General features: G+C 40.1%; 1 protein-coding gene across 1 annotated transcript in view; it reads right to left on the minus strand.

Annotated features, from left to right (window-relative positions):
• Positions 1-1,124: 1,124 nt before the first annotated feature.
• The window catches only part of LOC119423150 (transmembrane protease serine 6), a 27,334-nt gene continuing 15,919 nt past the window's right edge, over positions 1,125-12,539 (minus strand). The window contains exons 2-9 of the mRNA XM_037690563.1: positions 11,297-11,458; positions 11,120-11,218; positions 9,113-9,226; positions 8,758-8,874; positions 6,751-6,919; positions 4,435-4,712; positions 3,421-3,557; positions 1,125-1,312 (exon numbers count right to left, since the gene is read on the minus strand). Coding sequence (XP_037546491.1) covers positions 1,148-1,312; positions 3,421-3,557; positions 4,435-4,712; positions 6,751-6,919; positions 8,758-8,874; positions 9,113-9,226; positions 11,120-11,218; positions 11,297-11,458 — 1,241 coding nt within the window. The 3' untranslated portion in view covers positions 1,125-1,147. The remainder of the gene's footprint in view (positions 1,313-3,420; positions 3,558-4,434; positions 4,713-6,750; positions 6,920-8,757; positions 8,875-9,112; positions 9,227-11,119; positions 11,219-11,296; positions 11,459-12,539) is intronic.

Genomic DNA, 12,539 nt, shown 5'->3' on the forward strand with positions numbered 1-12,539 from the left:
AAAGCATATTAAACAGGAAATTTATAAAGGACTAAACATAACTGCATATGTTAACTGGTGAGATGGATTGTCTCTGTGGGCACCAGAGTCCAGTTTTAGACAGGTAGCTATGCTTCACAGAGCAGAACTGCTATGATGGTTTATGGCCTAATAAAAGATCAACTGCACACAGAAAATAGGAACTTCAGGACATTGAAACATTCCCTGAGGACAACAGCACATTTCCACAAAGAAAGAAAGGAGATGGATTAGTACACTCAGCCTGGAATCAACTATACCTCCTTGAAACAAAAGCCTTTTCATCCCAGATTGGTGATCACGATAATTCAAGACCAACTAGTACGGGAAGCCTTTAGACACAGTTTACACCTCATGTGGACTGTATCTTAGAAAATCAGATGACAAAATATACATATTTACTAGTATCATGGCTGCAGTTACATACATTTTCAGCGGCCCGTGAACTGTGTAAATGGTGCTTGTTTTTAGTTGACGTCTTGGATACGGATGATTTCAGCATCCGTGCTCCAAGCTGTTTGCCATCATCATACTTCAAACTGTTTGCATTCAGGTGGGATGCTTTCAAGAGTAACAGATGATGAAATTTCCAACATCATTACGCTCTCCAGCTTTACTAAATATTCTGCTTTTATTTATCAGTTTGTTGCAAACTGGTGTAATTCGGGGAATTTTAAAGGTTTCACAGAAAATTTAGGAATGGTTTTTGCATAACAGAAACCCATTTTCTTTGTTTTAGATGCGTTTCATCATTGTAAAGTCTTGTAAAGTCTTACAAACAGATGGCAGCTCGATGATTTGACTCCTCTGTGTAATCCTCAATGTTTCGACCTAAAGATATGAGCATTTGAGCAGTGTAGCGAGGTTACGTCAAGTTTCATATTTACTCTCAGCCAGACAAGCAAGCAGAGAAAGTTTGTATTTTATTTGGAGAACTACTGTCAATTTGTCCAAATATTAAACAACAACACTGGACACAATTTGCAAAAACTTCATATGAATTTTAAAAGATGCTACATAAATATTAACATACACTTTAATTATTTAGATCGTTTTTGTTGTTGTTGTCGAAACAATTATAATCCATCTACCAGAACGTTATGCCCCAGTGTGACAGATCCCCGGTGACTCAGGGGTTGCTGATGACCTGCTTGATCCAGTCACTGAGCCTGGTGATGCGAGTGTAGACGCCGTAGTAGTCTGGTCGGCCGCAGCCTTTGCCCCAGCTCACCACCCCAGCCAGGAACCAGCGTCCTGACAGCTCCTGGCAAACCAACGGACCACCAGAATCTCCCTGACAGAGAGAAGCAACACTCAGGATTCAAAGGTTCGGTTTCAAGATGTCATTCAATATTGAATATTGAGCTTTTACAACACATTTAACGGCCGGTATGAAACAATTCAGTCGATAATCATATATTTAACCTGGGACACCGTTGGTTTAAGAGACATTTTGAGTTTTGTATCAAATGCACTCCTCTCTTTTGAAATTAGAGCAAATATTAAGACTCATATTGGGAGATTGGATGACTCATGTACAGATGCTAATAAGATTGTAGTGTCAAAACACTCCTAAAAGTTAAGTCAAAAATCATGAAAACCCATTAGGTTTATTAATGTGTTTTTTGAGTAGCAGTTTTTTTTTTTTCATATTGTGCATGCCCTGCGACAAATTTATGGATTTTATCCCCATATTTATAAACCAATTTTTGGCTGAGATATGATCGTTTCATCCATCCATCCATCCATTTTCTTTACCCGTTTATTCCATTTTGGGTCACGGGGGTCGCTGGTGCCCATGTCCAGCAATCACTGTGCGAGAGGCGGGGTACACCCTGGACGGGTCGCAAGTCCATCACAGGGCCATGATCGTTTCATTCATTCAATTCAATTCAGTTCATTTATATAGCTCCAAATCACAACAAAGTTGTCTCAGCGCACTTTACAGAAATATTCACATACATAAAAGCCAATTAGTAAAGTTCTCTATCTAAGGAATCCAGCAGACAAGTTGAATCTTGGCTTCGTTGCAGTCTCCCATCCTGAGCAAGCACAACGGCAACAGTGGAAAGGAAAAACTCCCTTTTAACAGGATTTGTTAAAACGGAGAGTCTTAAGCCTAGTCTTAAAACTGGATAATTCTGACTGAAAAAAAAGGAACACTACCATTTTCAGCCACTAGGTGGCACTCAAGTAGTAAGGCATGCTGTTTATATCATGCAATAGTAAAAGTGGCTATTAATGACACAATCGGCTTGCCATAGTCTGCCACTGTCGTCTGCCTGGAGCAACCGAATCAGCTTCATTTCGCTGCACCACTCCGGTGAAATGCAGCTGATTTGACCATCAAAGTGCATTTATTAAGGAAAAATTCCACTGAGACACACCTTTACTATAAAGTCGAGCTAACAAACATGCTTTTAGATGTTTATCTCGTTAAATTTCAAAGAAATGCGCAGAGGCTCGTCCCTCTGCGCGTTCTTGTTTCTGCGTATTGGCTTTTGAAACGCAGCTGATTTGACCTTCAAAGTGCATTTATTAAGCAAAAGTTAGACTGAGACACACCTTTACTATAATTTCGAGCAAACAATTGTTTTTAAGTGTTAATCTTATTAAATTCTTGATAAAGTCCTAACGTGTGGCACAACACCGGCACACATTTCTGGGTTGTCAGCGGTGACGAGTAACAAACGCGACACATCAGTGGTGACGCATAATAGATGCGACTTATATGGCAAAGTGACATATTTATGGATTTTTCCACTTTATTAGACATGTTTGGACTGATGCAACTTATAGGGCGGTGCGACGTGTACGGCTGAAAATACGGTAGTTTTGTCCTGGTGCTTTTTTTTTCCTTTTAAAAAGTAGGAATAAACTAAGCAGCCATAACATTGTGACCGTCCGTGTATGTAACACTGAATACGTTCCTGGACAAACAGAACCTCACGTCGTGGTGAGGTTGGTGTGCCGAGTGGTCTACAAAATGCTTAGGTTTGTGTAAATGTCAAAAGTGAAATTTATGATAAAGAGAAGTTATAAGTTTTCCTTGCAGAACACAAGATGAGGTGTTTCACTTACCTAATTTGCCCTAGGTTTTAATGTTATGGCTACTTGGGTTTTCAGACAAAATATTTGTTTCTGTCCTCCCACTGAATGTCAGCTTATTTTTTTTACTGGGGAAACTGAGTCAAAATCATGGTGCAATTTATAAAACTAAAGTCTTTTTAAAATATTCTAAAAGACATATATTTACTGTAGTTTATTGATGAACAACCTGTGTTTTGATGCATGTAATCCTCACTTGATTTAAAAAAAAAAAAAAAAAAAGGACAGAAAAACTATTTATATTGGGTTATAATTGGGTACCTAGTTTTGCAGTTTGGTAACATTTCTCTGTACCTGACAGGCATCTTTCTCCCCAATGCGATGACCAGCACAAAGCATTCTAGGAGTGACCAAATAGCCATAAGAACGAACACAATCTTCCTCGCTGACCAGGCGAACATCCACCTTCTGAAGTACGTTACTGGCACTGCCTGGAGGAAGTCACAGGGTTAACGTCAAACAATTGTTGATGCATACTTACTGTTTCATTCTTGTCTTATCTTCAAAAAGAGAACACAGACTGCCTCTCTAGACTAAAGTCAGATATTTGAAATTATTCATCTTTCATTCAACCTTTTATTTATACAGTTTACTCTCATCTTGTGCTGTTAATGCCACTTTAATTGGTGATATGTGACATCTGTGCTGCTGATTATCCATGCTGCTGATCTTATGCTGCTGATTATCTCAAACTGCTGTATTCATTCTGCTCACTACTGACGGGCTGCCGTTTAAAATACTGTATTATTTTACATTATTAGTGTTTAGTGTATCTCTTAAATTCGTATATACCGTTTTATACTTTATATTTTTGCTATATTTGGGTGTAACTGGGATCTTGAGTACATAATTCATTCCACCTCATGTACCACATGTGATGCGAATGACAATAAAGAAACTTGAACTTGAACTGAAGGCCTTCCTGCTGGTGGAAATGATTGGAATACCTCCTAAGTTCAGATTTTTTTTTACCTAAAAATATCTAAATATTCCAACTTCAAAATCCAATGTGGCAGCTTCGCACGTGAAAAGTGGTAGTTGCTGGAAAAGTACATTTTATTATTATTATTATTACTGTTTTCATCAAATCAGCTGTACACATTTATAATATTTATTTGGGTGCATATTGCCACTAAATTAAAACTAAAACTAAATTAAAATGCAAAAAATCCTTAGAGATGTGTTATCTTGTTTTTGTTGACCAAAATTAGTTTAAATGCTGAACGCAAATCCAAGATTATTTTTTTTTACGGCCTCTTAAACACTTCATCCTTTACATCCTAAGATCTTTTAACCCTTGCAGCTCACCTCCTTCTCGCAGTGCACCCCAACCAGTGACCCAGCAGAGCAGACCCGGCTCCAGCTGGTGGGTGGGCGGTGGCAGGCAGGCGGGCCGAGCATGTCCCGTCAGTGGTGTGTACGCTGGGCGGTCCAGCTTCAACAGGGCCAGGTCGTAGTCGTGAGATTCATCGTCATAGTACTGGTGAAGGTGGATTTGTTGAACTCGTGCCACCTCTTCGGTCGGGCTGTTCCGGTTGAGCAGCAGTTTACCAAGATACACTGTCCACACTGAGGGGGAATAGAGCCTGCAGCAGGAACACAAGAAGAACAAGTACCAGGTTTCTCAAACTTTTATGATCATGATAAAAACACCTAGAGTCTAACTGTTTTGTTTTTTCTTTTTAATCCTCTTCATTCCTTGAAACGCAGAGAGTCAGTGAACGCTCCACAAGCTTTGAATCACCAAGCAAGAAAATTAGATCGAACTGTTAATCCTCTGCAGAACGCTGCAGCTTTATTTTTTGGCAGCAGTCCATTCAGTTGGTGCTGTGTTTGAAAAACAGCTGCAGATAAGAACATGAATACAGACTGACTATGAGCCAGACAGCTGTTACAGTACCCCCCCACCCCCCGACCAGCAGGACTGACAATCTAATCATCCTTTTTTTCTTTTTTTTTTTAAATGACTCACAGATCAAACAATATACTGTCATAATAAGGTGCGGTGGTTGAACCCATCTGCAGGCAGGACTCGGAGACCCAGGAGGTAAAACAAAAACACTTTAATAATTAATTAAATAAAAGAGCTGTCGTGGCAGCAAAACTCACTTGACCAGGAAACACGTACGAGGAACCATCAAGACATCACCAGACAATGAATAACAGAAGGACACAGACTTATACAGAGACTGACGAGACATAAACACAAACACCTGGAAAGGACCTCAAGTGACACAAGGAAGGGCTAATTACCAAATGGAACACCAGGGAGTGCAGGGGCACAACACACCACGAGGGGGAGTCATCCTCACATATACATTAATTATGTTTTTATATAATAATAATAATATTTCATTTAACCTTAATTTAAACAGGTTAGTCTCATTGAGCCATAAGGACTAATTTACAAGAGAGACCTGGATTATAATAATATAAATATACAATACAATAAACATAATAATAATAATGTATATTGTATTGTATGTTCCCATACAATCGCAAAAATGGGTCTCTGTAACGATCTGCACCTGCCCTGCTCTGTGCAGATAGTTAATGACTCTCAGGTGCCACGTATTGTGTTTAATTAGAGACTCCCCTTTATATACTGTGCTCTCCTGCATCTCAGGCAGGGGAGCATTAGGTGCTTAAGCTGCATCTTCACGGTCGTCTCCTAGTGCCTTGGTATTTCCTGTTTTTCCTATGAATGTAAGTAGTATCGCTGCCCCGACAGCATTATTTGTTATTTTTGCCTTTTTGTGATTAAAACGCCTTTTTTGTAACCTTGTTGGAGTCCTGCTTGCATTTGGGTCTCAACCACCGCCCGACCGTGACAGTCTCTGCATTTAACCCATCCACCACCAGGTGGAGCAGTGGGCAGCTATTGAAAACATTTGAACTAGAGTCGCACTCGGGCCCAAAAAATCTGACCTGACCCGGCTCTAGCCTGTAGCCATCATTTCCGAATCCCACCCGACCCGACAAAATAACAATTACAGGTCCAAACCCCCCCACCCCCGACAGTTTTAATTAAGCTTTGACTGCTTATATAGTTGTTAATGGTCGGCGGATGCGCGCGGTTGATTGAAAGGGGGCAGAAGATCGCAGCTGAGGGGGAGTTTGTCCTTTCATGGCTGTCAAAGTGCATTATCCCTGCTTCTGCCTGCATTCTGCATTATTCAGACACGGACCCTGCTCTGACATCTCGGATATTTTGTGATCTCACCTGTTGGGGACGTTGGCCGCACACGTCCGCTGAGTGCAGCGACTGAATGAATGTCCATTTGGGCTGATGGATCACTGGCAGTAGTCCATCTGAAACTTAACTGAACTTTTTACCTCTTTCAAGGCCGGTCAGCACACGGTCAAATGTCCGCATGCAGCTGGAGATACGGCAAGCCATGTTGCCATATAATTGGATCGTCAGCTGCACACGTCTACTGACACAATCAAAAGCCCAACGCTGACCCGGCCCACACATTAAGCAGATTATTATGGCCCGGCCTGGCCCTAATCAGGGTCGGGTGGGGCCAGGCTCCTGGTTCGGGTTAGAAATGACAGCTCTAATCTGAACAACATAGTGCCTCGATTGTTGTCACACTTCCTCCACTCCTGATTGGTACTTACTGGTCATCATAAAAACAGTGTGCAGCAGACACCACCCACTGGCTGGAGATCAGGGCACCCCCACAAATGTGGTTGCCCCGCACCTGCAGACTGGCCTGCCACGGCCATTCTCCCTCCGAGGCATCGGTTCCCCCAACGATGCGACTGGAGAACTGTCTCAGGCCACAGTCTGAACACACACACAACACACACACATTTGTGTGTTTTTAAATGAACAACTATTTTATCAAACTTTTATAAGTTGAAATTGACTTTTTTCTTGACATTTTCTGGAAATGTATAAACATGGTGACAGTATGCACAACTAAATCTTAAGAAAGATGTTCAGAAAATTTCAAACCTGTGATTTTAAGCATAAATTAAAACATTTTAAGATTCTAAATGGGGGAGGAGATTCAAAGCCATGCCATTTTATAGTGCATGTTCTTCTCATATGGATCAGTACTTCTCTACCCTTTCAAGGTGAAATGAAGGAGAAAATGTCATTAAGAAATATTTACTTGAACAATCAAAGAGGGTGTGGCTACATCTACTGCAAACAGCTCTTTCTCTGTCAATATTCAGCTTGAAAAGATGAATATATTTTCCTTGTTTATTCCTTTTCTTTTAGTTGCATTCCATTAACATTTCAAACGTAGTCAGAAAAAGGTCACAGTTTTGATTTTTCACTCAAACAAAACCAAGTTAGAATTCAAAACTGCCTGTTTGATTTTCGGAAATGATCACTGCACTGAAAGTACATTCTGTTCACAACAATATAGATTTTTAATGGCAAACCATTATGTTGGTTGCCTAGGTGACCCACCAACATGACCTGTATGCTCAGCAAGTACCAAATCTTCCCTGACAATAGTCAAATGAGCTGTGACCCGTGCAGGCTAAATGAGTCAGAATGAGCACAGCCTGCAATACAAAATAAGTGAAAATAGGGAGTGGTGGTGCAGAGGTTAGAGAAGGTGAGCATTACTGGTTTGACTCCCAGGACTGACAACATTAAAAATGTGGGTGGGAAAGGCACCCACACCTGCCTCCACCCTCATTTGCCCCACTCTGGGCCCTTGAGCAAGGCCCTTAACCCCCACCATCTGCTCCCCCGGGTGCCAAGGATGGCAAAGATCCCTGCTCCACACAGAGGGCTGTGGTAACTCGGTGGTCTGTGGTTGCGTCAGGAAGAGTATCCGTCGTAAAAGCAAACGCCAAGTCTTCGTGCAAATTAGTTCACTGTGGCGACCACTGAAGAACGGAGCAGCCAAAAGAAGGAACAAATGGATTTTTGACTGAAAATTGCATAAAAAAGAAATTAATAAAAAAACTCAGCAATCCCAAAAACTAAAATTGCATGTACCGGTAACCTTCCTAATCTGCCTTTAAATCTAAGCTGTCTAACAGTTATGTCTTTAGAAATAATCCTTTGCTTTAAAACACTGTTTTAACTGTGTAACAGATGCTGTAGCGCCAGGAAATCCCGATGTATAATGTTTGGGTGTCATTGTGATTCTAGGCATTCCTATTTTTGAATAACAGGGCTATATTCCAGATGACATCATTCTAGACCATTCAAATAAATTGCTCAGAAGGCCATCGTTACTGAAAGCCATGAGCTCAGGGCCGGACATCCAGCAGTTATCGTCATTAAAAACAGTTTGTGTTATGGTTTAAAATCTAGTTTTATTTAAAAATTAACCCACTGGTGGGCCGAACTGAGTTCATCCGTGGGTCTGATTTGGCCCCCGGGTCACCAGTTGAATAGTCCTGTCCTAGACCAATACAAACCAAGTTTTCAAACTCTCTCTTATAAACAAAACTAGCTTGTTGCTAGCCAGGTGATAAATCATTAAATTTCAATATAACATTTTGAAGCTTTTGAGATGGAGAGTTTGAAAATAATAACTTAAAATGAAAAAACATCCGCATTGTGACTCACTTTGCCAGCACGGGTCACAATTTTCATTATAAGTGAATAAAATAAAAAAATAAAAACACACATGTACGTGTGTGAGCTCTCACCACATTGCTTCTCATCTGAGGCGTCTGGGCAGTCGGTGACAGAGTCACACTCAGGATTTGGTTTCTTTAGACATGTTCCATCAGCGCACACATAGGTCAGATCCGTGCACGCCACACCTGGACACACACAGACACACACAGTCTGTACTATATTTAAAGCTTTGCTGTAAGCAAGTCCACTGAATGGAATAAAACTGGACTTATCTATCATTTCATGTCTTAAGTACACAGAATATCTGCTTTGAAACACACCAAGGGAAAGTTTATTTTAGCTCATCATTGGTGAGGGATTGGCTGAAGGCCATGACACTCTTTTCTGTGGGAATGTGTAAAGTTGTGGAGGTGGGCGAGTTACCATCAGTGCAGTTCATCTCATCTGTGGCCTCGGGACAGTCTGGGTGTTGGTCACACACTTTGTAGTAGTCCACACACTGGCTGTCTTCTGGGCATGTGTACTGTGCCACACAGACTGGGAGGTGCAGGAGGAGGTGTTAGTTAGCACGATAATTAATTTGGTTTCAAAGACACAAGACTTGGGCCATATTTCTAAATATTAATCAGTTTATTACAATTTACAGTACACAACCTTTCACACCACAGAAAAGTAACATATATGTACATTTAAAGAATCTTATCATTGAAAAAAGAAGATTATTAGTATGGTTAATTAATTAAAATCCAGTTAAAAACAGTTTTTTTTTTTTTTCATCTTAAGAAAATTGCTAAAATTAAGGGATTTCTGTCTGAACAGGTCACAAAAAAAAACCCTACCACCTCCCAAAAAACCCCAAAAACAAAACAACTGCTGTATGTTTTTATTTTCAGTACATTATCCAGGGTTCCCAAACTTTTCCATGCCACCCCCCCCCATCCCCCCCACCCCCCCCGGAAACAGCATTAGCTTCTGACGGAGGCCCACTTCGCAAATCCACAAACAATGCTACAAAATTTGTAAAGAAACATCAACTTTTAGAAAGTTTTAACTTTATTCACTATATTAAATTATTCATTACAGCTGCTGAGCCCAACAATGTTATTAACATGTTTTAAACATTGTATTATATTCCCACTGAAAAAAAAAATACACCTTTCAACAAACTGTTGACCAGAAGAACAAAACAAAAGAAATCTAACATCAAGCGTGTTTATCTGGAAATGACAGATACAGATTGTCCTAGTGGGCAATTATTATTATTTTATAATTTTTTATTTTTGCTTTTTTTAAATCTTCTTCACTCCAGCTTTCTGAGGCCCCCTAGCACCCACCCCCCACCCCCCGGGGGCCACAGCCCCCACTTTGAAAAACACTGCATTAAATTATGGAAATGATTTATTTAGAGTTGTCATGGTTTTAAGAGTAGATTTTAAACTATATTGTTATTAGTCTACAAGGCTTTGGATGGTCAAATGTTTTATCAGGTATAAAGTATGTCCATCCAGAGGAGGTTTATGATCCCAGGAGCAGAAATAATCTGAATAACTCTAAAACCAATGTCCTGAAAGCCTGGCATGTGCAGAAATGACTTTAAATCATAATTCTATTGGATTTTTTTTCTATACTAGGGATGCACGGTATTGGATTTTGGGCCGATATCCGATATGACAATATGTTAAAACTTATTTGGCTGATAATCGACACCAATACCGATATTCCCCCCCCAGACCTACTTACAGAGACTACATAGCTTTCTTTGCTGTGGAATTAAAGTACTAGTCTTCATGGTCTTTGTTAATTTGGCCTGCTACCAAATGCAGATGCCAAAAAGGGGTCTGAAAATAACGTAACACTATATAAATATATAATACATAATTAAAAAAACAGTGCCTTTTTTATTGGTAAATTATTTTGATGGAATGGCCCATGTCCGATATTTAACTTTATCGCTAATATCGGCCGATACCATGCCGGTAAAAATCGTGCATCCTTATTAAATACATTTTCTTTATTTAAAGTATTTCCCTGTATTTGTAAAGCACTTTGAAATATCCTGGGCATGAATTGTTTTGTACAAATAAACTTGTCTTGCCTTGCAGATTCATAAAACGTAGAGATAATTGGCCCGTCAGAGCAGATCAGCGTCACATTTTGGTTTTAATCCAGCTTGTTTTCTTTAGGAGCACATCCACTGATCAGGTTTGATTTGCTGTGGTTTGCTCAGATAATCCCGCCCTCAGCGGTGTTTGTGATACAAATCCTGCAGCTTTCAGAGATCCTGGTGTCACAAGTGACCACACAAGCATTAACTCATTGTGTCTGTGCTCAAGTGTTTGACATCTTTTTTTGATTTCTACACACATAAAAGTCTCTTTTTATTTGGAATTACAACCCAAGAGATAACGTGTTTAAAAAGAAACTACACACCACAGTTCCTCTCATCCAGTCCGTTGGAACAGTCCTTGATGCCATCACACAGAGGAACACAGAGGCCGCTCACAGTGCACAGAAACTGACCTGGGCAAGCTGGACGCAACAATGAACACATCATTTTTATAGAGAAATTTGGATTTCTCGACTTTCTCACCCGTGTGCACAACTTACGATCTGACAGGTTGAAGATGCTGTAGTGCAGCTGAAGGCCCGGCCCTGTGAGGGACACCTCGGACGTCATGACTACAGTGGTCGTATTTGAGAGCAGGAAGAGGCGCTCGCAGTAGGGCTGCAGACCCCTGGTACCACACAGTCTGGGAAGAGGAGGAGACTCTAACATTTAGCAGAAATAGGTTCGTGTAGAAACAACAAAAGATCTGTGGAAAAAACGAAAAACTTAATCAAATTGTATAACTGTTGTTTACTGCATTTTCCAACGAATGGTTTTGAAGCTTCTTACAATAATGATGAATATTTAAGGTATATAAAGAACTTAAATCAAAAGCTGTCATTTTGAGAATACACTTTGGGTTTTTTCAGCTGCTTCTTTCTGCAGGGGACGCCACAGCAAGCAAACCTGCATGAAGGATTTGCTTGTTTTATGCCGGATATAACCTGGACTCAAACCAGCAGCCTCAGGATTGCAAGACACTGACCACCAAACTACCACAGTCCCCATTTTAAATATGCACTGGTATCTAGAGTGTATGTTGAAATTAAAATGGCAGGTAGATTAGGAGAAAACGTGGCAATACTGCCCCCTGCTGCTCAGTTTCATATACATTTCTGAGATTTTATTTTATTTTTGAAGTCAACTGCAGTTTTGTTTTCCCACTTATCGTTAAAGCAAGTCAAAGGATTTTCGCTCAGATTTTACAGACACACAAACATAAAGTTATCTCTGCCCTGAGTAAAATCTTTGGAATTTACTTGATCAAACATTTTTATACGCATCAAATTTTATTAATTAGGCATAAATATTGCATTTATTGTCATATGTTGTTTCCCACTTTTTATTATTTTTTCTGTATCTTAAAATAGTAAAGTAAACGGGAACGAGTTTAGTACCAGAACTCTCTTTAGTTTTTTAATAGGTGTATTTTTTTTGTTTAATTTTATGATCTCACCAGAATATAGCATGCTCAATAATCCAGGTAAAAAATCCAACAAAGTTCAGTCAGGTCATCTGGATGGTTTCTTTTTTCTTTTTTGATTGAGACGTTTCGTCCTTCATCCAAAGGACTTCATCAGTCCGAGGAGCCACAACAAACTCAGTCCCACAAGTGCACACTCCCATAGTGGATCAACCAGTTTGCTGGTGATTAGATGGTTTCTGGGGGCCGCCCTCTTCCCCATCGATTCCTCTGAGGCAGCCATAGCCAAAGTGGTTCAAAACAATAAGTGGTTGTTTTGA

Source organism: Nematolebias whitei, chromosome 16, assembly GCF_014905685.2.
Source record: "Nematolebias whitei isolate Nwh7 chromosome 16, NemWhi1, whole genome shotgun sequence".
NCBI lineage: Eukaryota > Metazoa > Chordata > Actinopteri > Cyprinodontiformes > Rivulidae > Nematolebias > Nematolebias whitei.